Genomic DNA, 13,561 nt, shown 5'->3' with positions numbered 1-13,561 from the left:
AAAAAAAAAATTGACAATATCATATTTTAGAATTATGGATTTACTGTCACTCAATAATCCGGGAATGATTACAAATCCGGACGTGGATTAACGGTAGTGTACTGTGCAGCTATGGAGATCTAATATATATATATATATATATATATATATATATATATATATATATATATATATATATATATATATATATATATATACATATATATATATATATATACATACATATATATATATATATACATACATATATATATATATGTATATATATATATATATTTCATTATTATTATTATTTTTTCTATCCAATCTATTGTTCCTTCAAGTTTCGGTAAGTTCTCACCCCGGCAGCGATAGACCAGCGGCGGTACAGCGTTTACGTTCTTTATAAAAAAAAAATGTCGTTAAGGCAAAAAGAAGAATAAAAGTAAAGATTTTTCACATGCTAGTAATCTACTATATACATATTATATAAACCATGCATTTCAGTACAACTATTGAGGATTCAAACTGATGATCGATTATCACAAAGTGCAAAGAAGAAGAGGAAAAAAATAAAAAAAATTGGTGCTTGGAGCGAAAAATCTCCCACGCATGTGCCAAAAAAACTGAACGCCAAAAATTATGTGCTATACAAAACACATAAAAACTCTGCATTCATTTTGGCTTTTGTGCAGCACACTGGCATTGGGTGGAATTTCTCTCTAGCTCCAAATACAAAGATATGGGGCTAAAGCTTTATGGATCTGCCATGACTTTGTTAAGATCCCAAATGTAGCACAAAGACCATCGATACGGCAGTGTGAATATGCACCAAGACCGGGTTCACACAGGGCGTTTCTTACATTTTCGTGTTTTTTTTATTATTATTATTTTTTCGTGAATATTTCTTGACCACATTTTTTATATTTTTCTGTTTCTTTAAGAAAACATTAAAATCTTAATAAAATGCTTCCAGTGTTTTCTCATCCCCTGTCCGAATCCGGCCTATGCGGAACCCAGATGCCTGAAACGCATCAGTGGTGATGGGAGCGTGAATGAGTTCCTTAACTAACTTTTAAGATGCAAAAAAGAAAAAAAACAAAAAAACAATCAACCTAAAAAAAAAGTTTAAAAAAAATAAATGGTGCAAATTTTATGTATTTTTTTTTTTTTTTTTTTAAAAGGCCTTCTTTACAGTAACCGCTATGGATATAAAGCAGATTTCTTTTCTGGTGCAATATAGCGATATAACGTAATATACCCGATAATTTCCCAACCTGACGGATGAATGGACCGAGGAATTAGGGGTAATATTGCTTTAAATCTTGAACGCCTGGAAAAAAACCTTGAATCGCAAACGCATTCTCAACGCGTCCAGCAAACGGACGGAATTGTCACTACTGGTACATTCCAACGCAAATGTATAGAATTCAGAAAGCAAAAAAAAAAAAAAAAGTCTACGCTTTTTTTTTTCACTTATCAGGTGTTCAAACGCGGAGTACAGGCTGTAACTCTTAAGGGAGTCTCTGAGATGAAAGTGCATCTGCCGCCGGTACGCAACAGCCACGGATTTACATGTCTTCTCTATAAAGCTTCCTAAATCTGGCCGTGACTTGTTCATCCTGGGACTACTGATTCATAAATACAAAAGGACAAAAGTGCAACCTAGATTCCTCCTGCAATATATATATATATTAATATATATTAATCTTATAGTGTAAATATTTGGCCATTGTTGGCGCGAGCTTCTGCCGACAGCCCTTGCGTGCGGACGACAGATGCACTTCAATGGGTGAGTTCGAGTATCAGCGCGGTTTCATAGAGAGAAAATCTATAGTAAAAGACGTAATTATTTAAGTGCCAGTAACAACCGCAAACCTAAGTGTTTCGCAGAACATGCAGGAAAAAAAAAAAAAAAGTAAATCCGTAAAAATCTGACTTTTTCATCAAAAATTTATATCTAAATTTTGCCGTTTCGATTTGGAAGTGACGTTGGACTTCGCTTCTTTTTCACATAAGCACACTTGCAGCACACGTGAAGCTTGGGGTCGTGGGTTGAGCGCAGACTAGACATCCGCCCGCGAAGCTTCGGGTCGTCGGTTGAGCGCAGCCTAGACGTCCGCCCGCGAAGCTTCGGGTCGTGGGTTGAGCGCAGCCTAGACGTCCGCCCGCAAAGCTTCGGATCATGGGTTGAGCGCAGCCTAGACGTCCGCCCACGAAGCTTCGGGTCGTGGGTTGAGCGCAGCCTAGACCGCCCGCGAAGCTTCGGGTCGTGGGTTGAGCGCAGCCTAGACGTCCGCCCGCGAAGCTTCGGGTCGTGGGTTGAGCGCAGCCTAGACCGCCCGCGAAGCTTCGGGTCGTGGGTTGAGCGCAGCCTAGACGACCGTCCGCGAAGCTTCGGGTTGTGGGTTGAGCGCAGCCTAGACGTCCGCCCGCGAAGCTTCGGGTCGTGGGTTGAGCGTAACCTAGACGTCAGCCCGCAAAACTTCGGGTCGTGGCTTGAGCACAGCCTAGACGTCTGCCCGCGAAGCTTTCGGGTCGTGGGTTGAGCGCAGCCTAGACGACCGTCAGCGAAGCTTCGGGTCGTGGGTTCAGCGCAGCCTAGACATCCGCCTGCGAAGCTTCGGGTCGTGGGTTGAGCTCAGCCTAGACGTCCGCCCGCTAAGCTTCGGGTAGTGGGTTGAGCGCAGCCTAGACGCCTGCCCGCGAAGCTTCGGGTCGTGGGTTGAGCTCAGCCTAGATGTCCGCCCGCTAAGCTTCGGGTCGTGGGTTGAGCGCAGCCTAGACGCCTGCCCGCGTAGCTTCGGGTCGTGGGTTGAGCGCAGCCTAGACATCCGCCCGCGAAGCTTCGGGTCGTGGGTTGAGCGCAGCCTAGACGTCCCTCCGCGAAGCTACGGGTCGTGGGTTGAGCGCAGCCTAAACGTCTGCCCGCGAGTTTGCCGCTACGTCGGGTCTGTACAGTCTGGAATGTGTCGTGATTTTTTTTTTTCCTCTAAACGGCAGATTCAATTTCTACTTCCGGAGGAATCGCTGCCTGCCCTTTAGGGGAGAGTTTCAACACCAGAGGCTTCTCGGTACTCCCTCCGTTAGTGATGGCGGCGTCTGGCGCGACCTGACGTTTCGCTTCCTCCTTATTCTCGTCTGGGACTTCGGGGTATATGACTAAGAACGCAGCGGTGAGAAATCCCAGGAAGGAGCCTATGGACGCCACCAGAGGTATGACTCGGACAGTGCTCACAAAATCCACCACGGCGCCGAGGGCGGAGGCCACCAAGATCTGCGAGATGTAAACCTGGCACGATAAGATGGCGCAGTCTATCCCAAAGCCTCTCTTGGAGTTCCCGGGACTGTGGTGTATGTACTGTATGGGGAAAAGGAAGAAAAAGAATTAGAAAAAGTTCCATCAGACACAGCAAAATGAATGGGGTCGAGCTGCAATACTAGGCACGGCCTGACGGCAGGTGTGGCGCTGTTTTGGGGAAAAGGCTGCCATGTTTTACTAACGCGGCCTTCTCTCACCTCTTTCATCTCGTGGTATTGTCCGAGCAGGGCGTAGGGACAGTAGGAGATGCTCATGGAGACGATCCCCATGGTGCTGATCATTACCATGGACACGTAGACGTTGGGGAAGATGAACATGACGGCGGTGCCGATGGAGAAGCCCAGCGTCCCCAGGATGTAGATGATTTTGATGCTCAGGTCGTAATTGTCCAGATACTTCTGAAGCAAAGCTGCAAGGAAAAACCGAGAGATGATCCATTGTCCCAGGGACGGACGCAGAGCCAGTCCAGCTGCACTGTGGCCCTAAGGGGGACGGGGCCCGGACGCGGCATGGAAGCGGTGGGGCCCGGTATGGCCTCAGTGGGCAGGAACCTTACTCACCGCCTGCATCTCCGGTGACGATGCTCCAGAGGTGATGTCCCGACTACGTCACGCGACTATTGCAACTAATCACCGGACTCGGTGTAAAGTCAGAGGACACAACACTGATGGACCCAGTGATTGGCTGCAGCGGTCACTTGCTGTGGTCATAACATCGCTGCAGCCATATCAAGAAAGACTGGGGGCAGCTTCAGGGAGGTGGTACTGGAGTGGCCGGGAGTAAGTAGAGCAAGCGCAAGAGTGGAAAACCCCTTTCACCAGTTCACTGTCCTAAACCATCGAGGAATTTACCATTAACCAATATACTGCCCTAGACCACCAGGAGTGTACTTTATACAACAACAGGGATTTTACCTTTTACTGACCTACTTCACCAGGACTGTTCCCTTTCTCTTCCTCTCTGCTATAGACCACCAGGAATGTCACCTTTAACTGCTCTAGACCACCAGGAATGTTACAATTAACCCTTTCATTGTTGTAAGCCACCTGGCATGTAACCATTAGCCCAACCCATGACTTAGACCACCAGGAAAGTAACCTTGATCTGCTCTAGACCACCAGGAATGTTACCTTTAACTGCTCTAGACCACCATAAATATCACTGTCAACTGCCCTAGACAATCGGGAATGTTACTTTTGACTGCTCCAGACCACCAGTAATGCTACCCTTAACTGTTCTAAACCACCAGGAATGCTACAATTAACCCTTTCGCTGCTGTAAGCCACAAGGAATGTAACTGTTAGCCCAGCTCTAGACCGCCAGGAATGTCACCATTAATCCTTTCACTGATGTAGGTAACCAAAAATGTCACTTTTAGCCCAACCAATGCCTTAGACCATCAGGAATGTTCCCTTTAACTTTTCACTGCTCTAGACCACCAGGGATGTTCCCTTTAACTTTTCACTGCTCTAGACCACCAGGGATGTTCCCTTTAACTTTTCACTGCTCTAGACCACCAGGGATGTTCCCTTTAACTTTTCACTGCTCTAGTTCACCAGGATTGTTCCCTTTAACCTTTTACTGCCCTAGACCATCAGGAATGTTCCCTTTAACTTTTCACTGCCCTAGACCACCAGGAATGTTCCCTTTAACTTTTCACTGCTCTAGACCACCAGGAATGTTCCCTTTCAATTCCACCAGAAATTATTAACTATTAGCCAACTGACTGCCCTAGACTATCAGGAATGTTACCATTAATCCTTGCACTGCTCTAGATCACCAGGAATGTTCCCTTTAACTTTTCACTGCCCTAGACCGCCAGGAATGTTCCCTTTAACTTTTCACTGCCCTAGACCGCCAGGAATGTTCCCTTTACCTTTTCACTGCTCTAGACCACCAGGAATGCTCCCTTTAACTTTTCACTGCCCTAGACCACCAGGAACGTCCCCTTTAACTTTTCACTGCTCTAGACCACCAGGAATGCTCCCTTTAACTTTTCACTGCTCTAGACCACCAGGAATGTTCCCTTTAACTTTTCACTGCTCTAGACCACCAGGAATGTTCCCTTTAACTTTTCACTGCCCTAGACCACCAGGAACATTCCCTTTAACTTTTCACTGCTCTAGACCACCAGGAATGCTCCCTTTAACTTTTCACTGCTCTAGACCACCAGGAATGTTACCTTTAACTTTTCACTGCTCTAGACCACCAGGAATGTCACCATTAATCCTTTCACTGATGTAGGTAACCAAAAATGTCACTTTTAGCCCAACCAATGCCTTAGACCACCAGGAATGTTCCCTTTAACTTTTCACTGCTCTAGACCACCAGGAATGTTCCCTTTAACTTTTCACTGCTCTAGTTCACCAGGAATGTTCCCTTTAACTTTTCACTGCTCTAGACCACCAGGAATGTTCCCTTTAACTTTTCACTGCTCTAGACCACCAGGAATGTTCCCTTTCAATTCCACCAGAAATTATTAACTATTAGCCAACTGACTGCCCTAGACTATCAGGAATGTTACCATTAATCCTTGCACTGCTCTAGATCACCAGGAATGTTCCTTTTAACTGCTCTAGACCACCAGGAATGTTCCCTTTAACTTTTCACTGCCCTAGACCACCAGGAATGTTCCCTTTACCTTTTCACTGCTCTAGACCACCAGGAATGCTCCCTTTACCTTTTCACTGCTCTAGACCACCAGGAATGCTCCCTTTAACTTTTCACTGCCCTAGACCACCAGGAACGTCCCCTTTAACTTTTCACTGCTCTAGACCACCAGGAATGCTCCCTTTAACTTTTCACTGCTCTAGACCACCAGGAATGTTCCCTTTAACTTTTCACTGCTCTAGACCACCAGGAATGTTCCCTTTAACTTTTCACTGCCCTAGACCACCAGGAATGCTCCCTTTAACTTTTCACTGCCCTAGACCACCAGGAACGTTCCCTTTAACTTTTCACTGCTCTAGACCACCAGGAATGCTCCCTTTAACTTTTCACTGCTCTAGACCACCAGGAATGTTACCTTTAACTTTTCACTGCCCTAGTTTACCAGGAATGCTCCCTTTAACTTTTCACTGCTCTAGACCATCAGGAATGTTCCCTTTAACTTTTCACTGCTCTAGACCACCAGGAATGTTCCCTTTAACTTTTCACTGCCCTAGACCACCAGGAATGCTCCCTTTAACTTTTCACTGCCCTAGACCACCAGGAACGTTCCCTTTAACTTTTCACTGCCCTAGACCACCAGGAATGTTCCCTTTAACTTTTCACTGCTCTAGACCACCAGGAATGTTACCTTTAACTTTTCACTGCCCTAGACCACCAGGAATGTTCCCTTTAACTTTTCACTGCTCTAGACCACCAGGAATGCTCTCTTTAACTTTTCACTGTTCTAGACCACCAGGAATGTTACCTTTAACTTTTCACTGCCCTAGACCACCAGGAATGCTCTCTTTAACTTTTCACTGCTCTAGACCACCAGGGATGCTCCCTTTAACTTTTCACTGCCCTAGACCACCAGGAATGTTCCCTTTAACTTTTCACTGCCCTCGACCACCAGGAATGTTCTCTTTACCTTTTCACTGCTCTAGACCACCAGGAATGTTCCCTTTACCTTTTCACTGCTCTAGACCACCAGGAATGCTCTCTTTAACTTTTCACTGCTCTAGACCACCAGGAATGTTCCCTTTAACTTTTCGCTGCCCTAGACCACCAGGGATGCTCCCTTTAACTTTTCGCTGCCCTAGACCACCAGGAATGTTCCCTTTAACTTTTCACTGCTCTAGACCACCAGGAACGTTCCCTTTAACTTTTCGCTGCCCTAGACCACCAGGGATGCTCCCTTTAACTTTTCACTGCTCTAGACCACCAGGGATGCTCCCTTTAACTTTTCACTGCTCTAGACCACCAGGGATGCTCCCTTTAACTTTTCACTGCTCTAGACCATCAGGAATGTTCCCTTTAACTTTTCACTGCTCTAGACCACCAGGAATGTTCCCTTTAACTTTTCACTGCCCTAGACCACCAGGAATGCTCCCTTTAACTTTTCACTGCCCTAGACCACCAGGAACGTTCCCTTTAACTTTTCACTGCCCTAGACCACCAGGAATGTTCCCTTTAACTTTTCACTGCTCTAGACCACCAGGAATGTTACCTTTAACTTTTCACTGCCCTAGACCACCAGGAATGTTCCCTTTAACTTTTCACTGCTCTAGACCACCAGGAATGCTCCCTTTAACTTTTCACTGCTCTAGACCACCAGGGATGCTCCCTTTAACTTTTCACTGCCCTAGACCACCAGGAATGTTCCCTTTAACTTTTCACTGCTCTAGACCACCAGGAATGTTCCCTTTAACTTTTCACTGCTCTAGACCACCAGGGATGCTCCCTTTAACTTTTCACTGCCCTAGACCACCAGGAATGTTCCCTTTAACTTTTCACTGCCCTCGACCACCAGGAATGTTCTCTTTACCTTTTCACTGCTCTAGACCACCAGGAATGTTCCCTTTAACTTTTCACTGCCCTCGACCACCAGGAATGTTCTCTTTACCTTTTCACTGCTCTAGACCACCAGGAATGTTCCCTTTACCTTTTCACTGCTCTAGACCACCAGGAATGCTCTCTTTAACTTTTCACTGCTCTAGACCACCAGGAATGTTCCCTTTAACTTTTCGCTGCCCTAGACCACCAGGGATGCTCCCTTTAACTTTTCGCTGCCCTAGACCACCAGGAATGTTCCCTTTAACTTTTCACTGCTCTAGACCACCAGGGATGCTCCCTTTAACTTTTCACTGCCCTAGACCACCAGGAATGTTCTCTTTCAATTCCACCAGAAATTATTAACTCTTAGCCAACTGACTGCCCTAGACTATCAGGAATGTTACGATTAACCCTTGCACTGCTCTGAGCCACCAGGAATGTTCCCTTTAAGCGGTCATTGCTCTGGTAGTAATACTTTACCTCTTCATTTCCCAAATTCATGAAGGAAGGTGCTATCAATTATTTTGTTATCAGATATGCTGGTGAAAGGGGGTCTGTGCACAGGTTCCTCCGTCATTTGTGCCCCTTGAAACAGCCTGACCATGGCATACGACCGTAGCCAAAGACTATTCTATATGAAGTGGACTGATGAGACAGAGGCCCGTCCCCCACCTGGACCCTGGCGGAGGTCACCTGTTTTCTTATATGGGTGACCACCATATGAGGCCATGCAGCTTCAGGCCCTGGGGAGCCACAAGAAGTCCTGCCTGCTGTACAATATCCTGCCTCTTTGTGCTGCACAGACTTGTTCTTGGTCTCTCCTATAGTAAGAAGCATGAGAGGACAGCAGAAGAAATCCTGCATCTTTAGGATAAAAGGTCGAGAAGAAGAACGTGTGTCCCCTGTGTGCAGGTATGGAGGCTTGGAGGGGACAATTTATAGAAAAGGTTACAAATCAGTGACACATCGGTGATGATGAGGGTCGTCCTTCCAGCTCGGCCCCGGTAACACATGGACGTCCACGTGCAGTCACCGGCGGCTCCTCATAAACCCTATTCATCTGCCAACGAGCGGAGGACGAAAGCAGCAACATCTGCTGCAGCTTATCCCTCGCCGGCATGATACAAGGCTTAATTACTGACCCCGCAGTCAGGGGCCGCTACACCATGGGTACATCCAGACAGAAGACCCCCATATACCAGAGAAAGCCTCACCTGAGCAGACGGCGGCAGTGGCAGCGTAGATGACCAGGCCCCAGCAGCCCATCTGCACCCCGGCGTTGTACTGATGGAGTTCTGTAGAATTCGCGAGTCCCTGAAAGAGAGCAAGAGGTTACAGGACTTCTCTACTAGCAGCGGGGGCAAAGGCTGAACATAGCTGTGGCAGTACCCAGTAGTCACAGCAGGTCTCATACTACCCCCAGTAGTCACAGCAGGTGTGATATTACCCCCAGTAGTCACAGCAGGTCTCTTACTACCCCCAGTAGTCACAGCAGGTCTCATACTACCCCCAGTAGTCACAGCAGGTCTCATACTACCCCCAGTAGTCACAGCAGGTCTGATATTACCCCAGTAGTCACAGCAGGTCTCTTACTACCCCCAGTAGTCACAGCAGGTCTCATACTACCCCCAGTAGTCACAGCAGGTGTGATATTACCCCCAGTAGTCACAGCAGGTCTCTTACTACCCCCAGTAGTCACAGCAGGTCTCATACTACCCCCAGTAGTCACAGCAGGTCTCATACTACCCCCCGTAGTCACAGCAGGTCTCATACTACCCCCAGTAGTCACAGCAGGTCTCATACTACCCCCAGTAGTCACAGCAGGTCTCATACTACACCCAGTAGTCACAGCAGGTCTCATACTACCCCCAGTAGTCACAGCAGGTCTGATATTACCCCAGTAGTCACAGTAGGTCTCTTACTACCCCCAGTAGTCACAGCAGGTCTCATACTACCCCAGTAGTCACAGCAGGTCTCATACTACCCCAGTAGTCACAGCAGGTCTCATACTACCCCCAGTAGTCACAGCAGGTCTCATACTACCCCCAGTAGTCACAGCAGGTCTCATACTACCCCCAGTAGTCACAGCAGGTCTCATACTACCCCCAGTAGTCACAGCAGGTCTCATACTACCCCCAGTAGTCACAGCAGGTCTCATACTACCCCCAGTAGTCACAGCAGGTCTCATACTACCCCAGTAGTCACAGCAGGTCTCATACTACCCCAGTAGTCACAGCAGGTCTCATACTACCCCAGTAGTCACAGCAGGTCTCATACTACCCCAGTAGTCACAGCAGGTCTCATACTACCCTAGTAGTCACAGCAGGTCTCATACTACCCCAGTAGTCACAGCAGGTCTGATATTACCCCAGTAGTCACAGCAGGTCTCATACTACCCCCAGTAGTCACAGCAGGTCTCATACTACCCCCAGTAGTCACAGCAGGTCTCATACTACCCCCAGTAGTCACAGCAGGTCTCATACTACCCCCAGTAGTCACAGCAGGTCTCATACTACCCCCAGTAGTCACAGCAGGCCCAATACTACCCCCAGTAGTCACAGCAGGTCTCATACTACCCCCAGTAGTCACAGCAGGTCTCATACTACCCCAGTAGTCACAGCAGGTCTCATACTACCCCCAGTAGTCACAGCAGGTCTGATATTACCCCAGTAGTCACAGCAGATCTGATATTACCCCAGTAGTCACAGCAGGTCCAATACTACCCCCAGTAGTCACAGCAGGTCTGATATTACCCCAGTAGTCACAGCAGGTCTCATACTACCCCAGTAGTCACAGCAGGTCTCATGCCATCCCAGTAGTCACAGCAGTTCTCTTATTATTACTTCCCCAATAGTAACAGCAGGTCTCTTACTACCCCAATAGTCACCACCTCATTCACTTTTCACCCTCTTACCTCAGCAGTCACAGCAACTCCAATACTTCTCTAATAGCTACAGCAAGACCACTATATCCCCAATACTTTCTCCAGCCTTCACCACCGCCTCAGTGCATCCCCAGAAGTCAGTGGTCCAGTAGCCCCATAATTACACAAATCGCTAAGTTTACACTAGCCACAACAGCGCCCCTACATCCCCACTATTGTATATAGTAGTCACAGCAGCCTCACATCCTCACTAGTCACAGTAGCCCCACTAGCCCTACCAGTAGTCACAGTAGCCCCCTACAAACACCACCGTCACCGCAGCCCCTACCTCCCCAATAGTCCCAGTATTCGCACTACTTGCTCCAGTAGTCACAGCAGTCTCCCCACATCCTCAGAAGTTATAGCGGCCCCTACCACCCCACTAGTCACAGAAGACCACCTACTTTTCTAGTAATGCAGCCCACCCTGCCGGCCTTAAGAAGACGTACCTTAGGATCACCTTCGAAGATGACCTGACCCATGAAGTCCGTGTAGAACACCGCTTCCGCAATAATGGAAAACCAGGTCAGTAAGTGACACAAACAAAGGCGTAACAACTCCTTGGGCATCTTCAACATGGAAAGCCACAGCAGCCTGACGGTGGTCTCGGTCTCCCCTTCCTCGCTCTCGGTGTCGCCGCTGGAGTTGGTGGTGCCGCTCTGGTTGCGGTGCCTTTGCCTTTGCCGCTGTCTCTTCTGCATGTCGTAGATGTCATTCATGCTGCGGGACGACTTGATCAGCAGGATGGCGTTGGCCCTCCTGAAACGGTATCGGTGGGAGCCTACCTTGCCGTAATAGGAGAAGGTGTAGGAGGGCTGGCGGTAGAACATGTGCCTGCGGCGGCGCATGGAGCTGGCGGTGCAGGACTGCTTCATACCTATCCTGGCGTGTCCGTTCAGGTTCTCCTTCTGTAGGACATCTCCGCCATTGGGAACTTTAGCTTCGTTAATGTGATTATCGAGCAACATCTCCTCTTCCCTCTCGTTCTCTCTGAGGAACGCAGACAGGCGGTTGAATTTGGATTTGAGGAGTTCCTGGCTGGTGCTGCGTGGCGTGTTGGGATAGGAACAGTCCTGGAAGATGGAGGGTTCGATATAGTGTAGGAACTCGGACTCGTAGTCCAGCGTGGCGTCCGGCATGTGCAGGACAGAATCGCTCTTGCTCCTCACGATGTCCACTTCCAGGAAGTCCAGATTGAGATCGTTCTCGGACTGGACCTCGTCCGGAAACATCGAGTAGGGTTCGTCCTCGTTGATGACGTTCAGCCGGGACATGGGCGCCAGGGTGCTGTTCAGCTTCACGCTCGACAGGGTGTCGGCCTCGTCGTCCAGCCGGTCGTGCTGAGGGCTGTACTGTTCTTCTTCGATGCTGAAGAGGTGGAGGCCGACCGACACGCTAAAAATGATGGCCGCGAAGAAGAAGAGGACTTGCTGCTGAGACTTGAAAATAGATCCGAGGAAAGTCTGAGTCCAGTCCAGACCGCCGAGCATGTAACCGATCGCTCCACCGAGGCCTGCGGACGGAAAGAGGGGGAACAATTCAACAATTAGAGGGTTAGTCCGAAAAAAGTCACGGTATCCACAGCAGAAGGGATAACTTGCCGGTCACAGGGATCCCCAAAAACAGGGCTTGGAATGCCGAGAATGGGGCTGAATGGATCGGATGGGCACACGGACAGCCTCCGCTCCCATCATTATTACTGGGACTGCCATAGAGAATGGCGCTCTGCTGCGTCCGTCAGTCCCATAAACAATTAACTGAGCGGAGGCCGAGCTTGTGCTCCTCTGCACCGTTCACAGAGCGGCTGCAGGGGCTCCTTGCTGGTGGTCCCAGTGGTCGGACCCTCGGAGAACAGGAAATTATCCCTTTAGAAAAGGTGGATGCCGTAAATGCAAGCAACATGCAAGGCCGGCGATTGGCTGCAGCGGTAACTTGGATGTGCAGCGTGTGAATTGATTGCTGTGCATTTTCAATACCTCATCTACTGAGCAATATATTGCTGTCTTCTTGCCCAATGCTTTACACTGCAGCACTGCTTTTTCGGATTGGTAGCTGTGTATTAGTTCAAGCTAATGTACTGGAGTCTGAGTAACTGATTGCTGTGTTCTTGCCCAATGCTTTACACTGCAGCACTGCTTGCTCACATTGGTCGCTGTGTATTAGCACAGGAGCCTACGTACTTTGTTGCTGTCTTTTCACTGCAGCACTGCTTACATTGGTTGCCGTGTATGACCATAGCCTCCTCTAATGGAGCCTGAGCAATGTATTGCAGTGTCTTCGCCAGTGCTTTACACTGCAGCACTGATTGGTTGTCGTGTATCAGCACAGGCTCGTCTACAGACAGCAAGCAGAGATCTTGAAAATGATGAGTAACTGATCCAAAAAGTGTACCAGAAAGTTGCAAAACTTCAAGGTTCAGCAGGGTGATTAGGTGGTGCACGTACCGGCGGAGAAGGCGTGGATGTTAAGCGCCATGTCCTGCTCTTCGTTATCCGCCACGTCCAGCAGATAAGCGCGGATCGGCCCCTCTGTGGCGTCGGCGCAGAAGTCCAAGACCACGACGCCCAGCACTGTGAGGACAATCCCAATAGTCTGATTCTCCGGGACATCTCCGATAGCAAGACCTGGGGACAGCGACACATGGTCATACAGATCACACAGAATACCCACAATGCAACAGACTAGTGACCCAGACATGAAACAGGCGGCTCAGGATGAACAGACATGACACAAATATCTGCAGAGTCGACAAAGATCCACTACTGTGTCCACCATCAGCCATAGATCCACTACTCTGCCAATCGGATATACATCCACTACTCTGTCAATCATCAGGGATAGATCCACTACTCTGC

At 48.4% G+C, this 13,561-nt stretch overlaps 1 protein-coding gene across 3 annotated transcripts in view; it reads right to left on the bottom strand.

Annotated features, from left to right (window-relative positions):
• Window positions 1-277: 277 nt before the first annotated feature.
• SLC45A4 (solute carrier family 45 member 4) overlaps window positions 278-13,561 on the bottom strand; it is a 114,178-nt gene continuing 100,894 nt past the window's right edge. For all 3 annotated transcript variants that reach the window (XM_077271316.1, XM_077271314.1, XM_077271315.1), the window contains exons 4-8: window positions 13,151-13,330; window positions 11,156-12,219; window positions 8,998-9,097; window positions 3,499-3,710; window positions 278-3,340 (exon numbers count right to left, since the gene is read on the bottom strand). In XM_077271316.1, coding sequence (XP_077127431.1) covers window positions 2,972-3,340; window positions 3,499-3,710; window positions 8,998-9,097; window positions 11,156-12,219; window positions 13,151-13,330 — 1,925 coding nt within the window. In that variant the 3' untranslated portion in view covers window positions 278-2,971. The remainder of the gene's footprint in view (window positions 3,341-3,498; window positions 3,711-8,997; window positions 9,098-11,155; window positions 12,220-13,150; window positions 13,331-13,561) is intronic.

Source organism: Ranitomeya variabilis, chromosome 6, assembly GCF_051348905.1.
Source record: "Ranitomeya variabilis isolate aRanVar5 chromosome 6, aRanVar5.hap1, whole genome shotgun sequence".
Lineage (NCBI taxonomy): Eukaryota > Metazoa > Chordata > Amphibia > Anura > Dendrobatidae > Ranitomeya > Ranitomeya variabilis.
The sequence above is the reverse complement of the archived record's forward strand: the minus strand, read 5'-3'. Positions and strand labels throughout refer to the sequence as shown.